The 8184-nt window shown below is 44.9% G+C and overlaps 1 protein-coding gene across 1 annotated transcript in view; it reads left to right on the top strand.

Moving 5' to 3' along the window:
• The first annotated feature begins 2436 nt into the window (after positions 1–2436).
• Positions 2437–8184, top strand: part of ADAMTS8 (ADAM metallopeptidase with thrombospondin type 1 motif 8) — a 37470-nt gene continuing 31722 nt past the window's right edge. The window contains exon 1 of the mRNA XM_075190565.1: positions 2437–3763. Within this exon, the coding sequence (XP_075046666.1) occupies positions 2957–3763 (807 nt within the window). The 5' untranslated portion in view covers positions 2437–2956. The remainder of the gene's footprint in view (positions 3764–8184) is intronic.

Raw genomic sequence — 8184 nt, 5'->3', positions numbered from 1 at the left:
ATGACCAAGGCTGGCACTGCTGATCTCCGGAGAGATAATGGGGTAACAGTTACTTATGGAGGCTAGTACTGCTGGTCTGCAGAGAGATAATGGGGTAAGAGTTACTTATCGAGGCTGGCACTGCTGGTCTCTGGGGAGATAATGGGGTAAGAGTTACTTATCGAGGCTGGCACTGCTGGTTTGCAGGGAGTTAATGGGGTAACAGTTACTTATCAAGGCTGGCACTGCTGGTCTCTGGGGTGATAATGGGGTAACAGTTACTTATCGAGACTGGCACTGCTGGTCTGCAGGGAGATAATGGGGTAAGAGTTACTTATCGAGGCTGGTACTGCTGGTCTGCGGGGAGATAATGGGGTAACAGTTACTTATCGAGGCTGGTACTGCTGGTCTCTGGGGAGATAATGGGGTAACAGTTACTTATCGAGGCTGGCACTGCTGGTCTCTGGGGAGATAATGGGGTAAGAGTTACTTATCGAGGCTGGCACTGCTGGTTTGCAGGGAGTTAATGGGGTAACAGTTACTTATCAAGGCTGGCACTGCTGGTCTCTGGGGTGATAATGGGGTAACAGTTACTTATAGAGACTGGCACTGTTGGTCTGCAGGGAGATAATGGGGTAAGAGTTACTTATCAAGGCTGGCACTGCTGTTCTCTGGAGAGCTAATGGGGTAGCAGTTGCTTATCGAGGCTGGCACTGCTGGTCTCCGGAGAGATAATCGGGAAAGAGTCAATGACCAAGGCTGGCACTGCTGGTCTCCGGGGAGATAATGGGGTAAGAGTTACTTATCGAGGCTGGCACTGCTGGTCTCCGGGGAGATAATGGGGTAAGAGTTACTTATTGAGGCTGGCACCGCTGGTCTATGGAGAGATAATGGGGTAACAGTTACTTATCAAGGCTGGCACTGCTGGTCTCTGAGGAGATAATGGGGTAAGAGTTACTTATCGAGGCTGGCACTGCTGTTCTCTTGGGAGATAATGGGGTAAGAGTTATTTATCGAGGGTGGCACTGCTGGTCTCTGGGGAGATAATGAAGTAATAGTTACTTATCAAGGCTGGTACTGCTGGTCTACGGGGAGATAATGGGGTAAGAGTTACTTATCGAGGCTGGTACTGCTGGTCTCTGGGGAGATAATGGGGTAAGAGTTACTTATCAAGGCTGGCACTGCTGTTCTCTGGAGAGCTAATGGGGTAGCAGTTGCTTATCGAGGCTGGCACTGCTGGTCTCCGGAGAGATAATCGGGAAAGAGTCAATGACCAAGGCTGGCACTGCTGGTCTCCGGGGAGATAATGGGGTAAGAGTTACTTATTGAGGCTGGCACTGCTGGTCTCCGAGGAGATAATGGGGGTACCAGTGATCTCACTGTTGATTATGGGCTGGTAAAGCTGGCAGGTCCTGTGCCCCTCAGTACATTCACGTTTACCTTCTGATACATGTATATTAATAACATTTGTGGGTTATGAACCTGCCATTGTTCTTGGGAAGAAGACCCGGTAACGCTGTATTTTAGATTGCTGACCATGAGAAGCTCATGCTCTATGTAACAGTATCAGTGATATGAGCTGGCAGTTCAGTTCCAGGCAACTCTAAGGTTAATTATCCCCTGCCACCCTAAAGTCAGTAACATGGTATTACTGGTTTCCTGACAAACTATGTGATAACTATTTCAATTAAACCCAGTTGCAATGGAGCAATTACATGGTCTGGGAATCCTGGTGTGGTAAACTAACAGTTAAGTATCCAGTCTCCCTGCTGTAAGAGTGTCAGTGACTTGGACTGGGAGTCCTGCTCCGGCAACTCATGGGTTAACTATCCCCTGTCACCCTGCAGCATGCGAGGCAGTACCGTGGGCTGGTAATCATTGTCTATTTGGAAGGGTACTTGGTCCCTGGGAACAAGTTATAGAAGTGCAGATACCTTTGCAGCCAGACAAATCTACAACTCATTGATTCCTGTACAATTCATTGCAGTGTTCCATTATCAGCACATTAACCCTTGCATGTAAGACAACAGATCCTTTTTACTTCTACATATTGTTCCTATGCTGCCAGTAATGGATCTGAAGTGCCTTATGGTCCCAGCACTCAAGTTAATGGATAATGTTTAGCTGAAAGGGGTGCACCCTGCATCAGGAGTCTGTGAAGCCCACTTCAGTTACCTGCTGCAGAGAGGTGTTTTACCTGCAAGGTACAATCTCTTTCCATACATTGCTGCCTGACCCACAGCTATCTCTGGGAAACGCAACTTGCTCAAGACTTGGCAGGTCAGAGGAAGGGTTAAATTACTCAATGATCCTCTTTTTTTGCCTTCATGTCTCTCCTCCTTCTCCTGTAGGACAAGGAGCAGAGGAGGGAGGGACAAGTGTAGCTAAAGATCAAAAATAAACCTCTTAGGGGGTGGAGAGAGCAGAGTGTGTGTATATATACTGGGATCTCTCCCAACCAGCTTTGGTGCTTCAACTATTTCTGGGAATAGAAGGGAAGCAGAGGAAGGGGGGCTGAGAGTTTCAGATACTGGAGGATCCCTCTGATCAAACACCTCTGTCCCTATTCCCATCTGACTGCTGCTGTCAGTGGAGACCCCTCTCATCTCTCTACAGCCCACCATGGGATGGATTGTCTGCATCTGACACACTGAGCATTTAAGCTGCATGACACATTTTGTCACATTGATTAATATGTTTTGTATGACGTTCTAGAAGGTTTTTGTTGGGATTTTGTAAATGATTAACATATGTAGAAGTTTTAGGGAGAAATTGGCAAGTTTTCAGATTTTTGTGTCTCTTTTGCTTTGCTAGAGACACTGCAGATTTCAATTATATGATTATTTCTATATTGCATAATACCCATTTCATGATATTTTCATTTGGCAGAAAACCATCTTTAAGTCCCTGCATTGTAGCTGACAAGTATTGATAGACCTACCTTCCCGTCTATTACATTATTTAGCCTATTATTACTATGAGTCTCCAATGCCTGCAGGGTTCTTGGCTGATGTTTGTACTTTGGCTCATTGGCATCCATGCATTACCTAAGGAAGAAATCACGGTGCCAGAACTGCTTCCTGGTGCTGATGGAAAGGTGACCTTGAGGTTTACTGCCTTAGGGGAAGAGATAGAGTTCCGCCTGACTCCTGATGAAGCTTTCCTTGTACCAGGACTGCAGATTGAACACATAGGCAGAGATGGTGCCAACGAGGAAGGCATGGCTGGCCTGAAGAACTGTTTTTATTCCAGCCAAGAACCATTAGCTGCTTTTAGTTTGTGCAAAGGAGTTCAGGGTTCTTTCCTGAAAGGTTGGGATAGATATGTCATCCAACCGGTGAAGAAATTGCTGGGTCGGGGGACACTTGGTCAGCACCTTGTATTCAAAGCTCATAATGCAGATACCTGGGGACTGGGCGGCAAAACTGGAGCCAAACATGGAATTATCCCCCAAAACTGGGGAAAAGAGGATAACTATAGGGATCAGCAGGACAATCCAGCTGAAACTCACAGACAGAACAGGAGAAATAGACATGGGAAAGAGAATCAAAGGAGCCTACCTGGCATTGTCTGGAGAAGCATTTCCTTCCAAGAAACTAAGGATGACCGAGATCCTCAGACCTTCGAAACGAAAAAATATGAAAAACCCAACACAGAGACTATGGGAGGAGCAGCCAAGGTCCACCAGAGCCGTCAGAGGAGGTTTGTGTCTTCAGAGAGATTTGTGGAAGTTCTCCTGGTGGCTGACGTCTCCATGGTCCAGTTCTACGGGGAGGATCTCAAGGTATGAAAACACACCTGTTCTGTCTCCACATTGAGAGCCACTATAGATAAAATTGTCACCTGTTCGGATCTGATCCGGACAGTCAGGGCTTGAGGTGTCCTCTCTGCTTTTCACAATACTGTTTAAGTTTCTGTGATCGTAAGAAGTGAAGATTTTAGTAATACAGTCCTGAATTAATGTGACACGATAGCTTACAAATCCAAAAATAAATAAATGAAAGTGATAGGAATGGTGCACACTGCGGAATATGCTGCAATATATAAAGAAAGTTAATAATAATAGCAATAATAATAGGACAAAGCTATTAGTTAATAGACCGTCAAGTGCACGATCCCTACTGCTCCCTCTCCGTATCCTCTTCTGTCTTCATATGTGTAAGAGTTGCCAGCCCCAGGCATGTTGGTTACTTGTGTAAACTAGAAGGGGTGTAACGTGTCTATGTGTGCAGGGAATAAGCATACACATACTAGGGGCATACACCTAAATGAAAAGACACGTGACATGCGTGTTGTGACTATAGAGGTCTTGGCGTGTGTCGCCCAGTAATGACTGTGTGAAGGGTTTCACAAATTTCATTTTATTCAGTTTTATTAATTTGTAAACAGTATCTTTAGATAATGGTACATTGTGTCTTACCTGTTATTTCATCGGGTAAAATACTATAGTAATATATTAATGTAATGCTTAGATTAATGCTGTGATCTCACTCTGTGTGGGTGTAATGTAAGCGCTGTGCACGTTAAAAGCTGTGTGCTTGGTACATTATAACTGACGCTAAACATAGTTATAGTCTGAGAATTCTGCATTCTAAATCTTCTTCTGTAACAAACATTAACCTCATGTTGTCCAGAGAGGAAGCACAGAGCGAGAATTGTGTCTAATTTACATACAAATCTGTATTGTGCTGCAGTGTTGGTCGGTCTGTCAGTGAAGGACATTCCTTGTGATTTCCAGGGACAATTCTTTACAACCTGGGTCTATCCCTGGAATATCTCCACTTTCTGTCTGGATCTGGATGATCTGCAGTCAGCAGGGAAGGTCGGGGACATAAAAAGGTCGCCCCTGGGTGACGAGAGAGACAGGTGCCTATTGTGAAGCATTGTTCTTCATGCAGACACTGCACAGTATATATATGATCCACAGATCATAGTGCATTTTATATATATATATATATATATATATATATATATATATATATATATATATATATATATATATCCTGCCTGACTGCACTGTATCCAGTACAGATATGTATAATGCTTTTGTAGCATAACATTGATATATCGGGCAGCATGGTGGCTCAGTGGTTAGCACATCTGCCTTACAGCACTGGGGTCATGAATTCAATTCCCGACCATGGCATTATCTGTGTGGAGTTTGTATGTTCTCCCCATGTTTGCGTGGGTTTCCTCCAGGTGCTCCGGTTTCCTCCCACACTCTAAAAACATACTAGTAGGTTAATTAGCTGCTATCAAAATTGATCCTAGTCTGTGTGTGTGTTAGAGAATTTAGACTGTAAGTGGTCTTGGGGTGGCCCTTCTACGCTGTGTGAAGATAAGTGAGGTTACTGCAGAATTTCACACAAATTGTCGCAGCAGATGTGCGAGTAGAATCTTTAAGTTTCGCATTCGCCACTTTGCATTATCCGCATTTATAGTCTATCGTCAGAGTTGGTGCGACAATGGTGTCATTTTGCTGTGTGGTGTACTTGGGGTATAATAAGGGAATAAGTGGGGGCTCTTCTACTGGAGACATGTTAGAAATTCTGCATCCAAATGCGAAATGGGGTGATTAATTATTATGTCACTCGTGTCTCATGGCGTGTACCATAGACTGCACTCTCTGCAAAGCTCCAACTCCAGCTTATTCTTACATTGTAGCAGAAGGACGACTCTTAATCTACGGCTCTATATACTATGTCTGTGAAGTGTCCAGCGATCATTATGTATCGCTGGGTCATAGTGTTGTGGTCATAGTGTTGTGTTGCATTTACTAACAATGACCTTCTTTGTAATGCACTGCGAGTCCCCCGACCGTGCGATAGAGTAGGGGCTTCACGTTGCACTCTCCACTGCCGCTGCGGTCAGAAGCGATGGTTAATGATACACTGCACATGTGCAGTCTACAAACCTAGAAACATAGAATTTGATGGCAGATCAGAACCGCTTGGCCCATCTAGTCTGGCCGTGTTAAACCTATGGTAACCGCAAACCCTATTTGATCCTTAGTTCTTTGTAAGGAAATCCTTATGTCTATCTCAAGCATGTTTACATTGTTCTACTGTATCAGCCTCTACCACCTCTGATGGAGGCTATTCCACTTATCCACTACCCTTTCTGTGAAGTAGTTTGTCCTCACATTTTCTGTGACCCTTCTTCCCTCCAGTTAGGGGTCTATGTACGATCGGTGCTTGAAGCCATCCTGAGATGCGTTAGGGTTTTAATCTTATAAATACTTTTCTCAGCTTTGTAGATTGTATACGTTTGCAGTCCTTATATCAATATACAGGTTCTGCGATTAGAGGATGAGTTACCGTCTGCCTGTGTCCTGGGATATTTACACAGACACCTGTAACACGTTGGGAGGTTCTTTCAGCCCTGACAGCCGGGAAACATTAGTGTCTGTAATTCTCACTTCATGTGGTCAGAGCGGATATTCTGTGGTCTCATATAACAGCTCCCAGAGCTCTGGAGGCAGCCTCTGCCCTGTTACAAGATGGATGACACAGCGATGTCTTATAACACTCACTACGGAAGGAAAATCTACTGATGGGAAAAACAAATAGTGGATGATATGAATGTGATTTCCTCTGTACAGCGCGGTGTAATATGAAGAGAGCTGTATAAATAAAGGATAAAAGATAAACGGTAAAATGGTGTTTTGTAGAGTACATGGAGCTCAGACAGACAGGGTACGGCCAATGGGCAGTAGGCAGGATGGTTATCACCATAGATACATGCAGCAGACACGTCTTACATGGTGCGCTACATAGATACATGTAGCAGACACGTCTTACATGGTGCGCTACATAGATACATGTAGCAGACACGTCTTACGTGGTGCGCTACATAGATACATGCAGCAGACACGTCTTACATGGTGCGCTAAAGAGATACATGTAGCAGACACGTCTTACGTGGTGCGCTACATAGATACATGTAGCAGACACGTCTTACATAGTGCGCTACATAGATACATGCAGCAGACACGTCTTACATAGTGCGCTGCATAGATACATGTAGCAGACACGTCTTACATGGTGCACTACATAGATACATGCAGCAGACACGTCTTACATAGTGCGCTACATAGATACATGCAGCAGACACGTCTTACATGGTGCGCTACATAGATACATGTAGCAGACACGTCTTACGTGGTGCGCTACATAGATACATGCAGCAGACACGTCTTACGTGGTGCGCTACATAGATACATGCAGCAGACACGTCTTACATGGTGCACTACATAGATACATGTAGCAGACACGTCTTACATGGTGCGCTGCATAGATACATGCAGCAGACACGTCTTACATAGTGCGCTACATAGATACATGCAGCAGACACGTCTTACATGGTGCGCTACATAGATACATGTAGCAGACACGTCTTACGTGGTGCGCTACATAGATACATGCAGCAGACACGTCTTACGTGGTGCGCTACATAGATACATGCAGCAGACACGTCTTACGTGGTGCGCTACATAGATACATGCAGCAGACACGTCTTACATGGTGCGCTACATAGATACATGCAGCAGACACGTCTTACATAGTGCGCTACATAGATACATGCAGCAGACACGTCTTACATAGTGCGCTACATAGATACATGTAGCAGACACGTCTTACATGGTGCGCTACATAGATACATGCAGCAGACACGTCTTACATGGTGCGCTACATAGATACATGCAGCAGACACGTCTTACATGGTGCGCTACATAGATACATGCAGCAGACACGTCTTACGTGGTGCGCTACATAGATACATGCAGCAGACACGTCTTACATGGTGCGCTACATAGATACATGCAGCAGACACGTCTTACGTGGTGCGCTACATAGATACATGTAGCAGACACGTCTTACATGGTGCACTACATAGATACATGCAGCAGACACGTCTTACATGGTGCGCTACATAGATACATGCAGCAGACACGTCTTACATGGTGCACTACATAGATACATGTAGCAGACACGTCTTACATGGTGCGCTACATAGATACATGCAGCAGACACGTCTTACATAGTGCGCTACATAGATACATGCAGCAGACACGTCTTACATGGTGCACTACATAGATACATGTAGCAGACACGTCTTACATGGTGCGCTACATAGATACATGCAGCAGACACGTCTTACATAGTGCGCTACATAGATACATGCAGCAGACACGTCTTACATGGT

Source organism: Mixophyes fleayi, chromosome 11, assembly GCF_038048845.1.
Source record: "Mixophyes fleayi isolate aMixFle1 chromosome 11, aMixFle1.hap1, whole genome shotgun sequence".
NCBI classification, from domain to species: Eukaryota; Metazoa; Chordata; class Amphibia; order Anura; family Limnodynastidae; genus Mixophyes; species Mixophyes fleayi.
The sequence above is the reverse complement of the archived record's forward strand: the minus strand, read 5'-3'. Positions and strand labels throughout refer to the sequence as shown.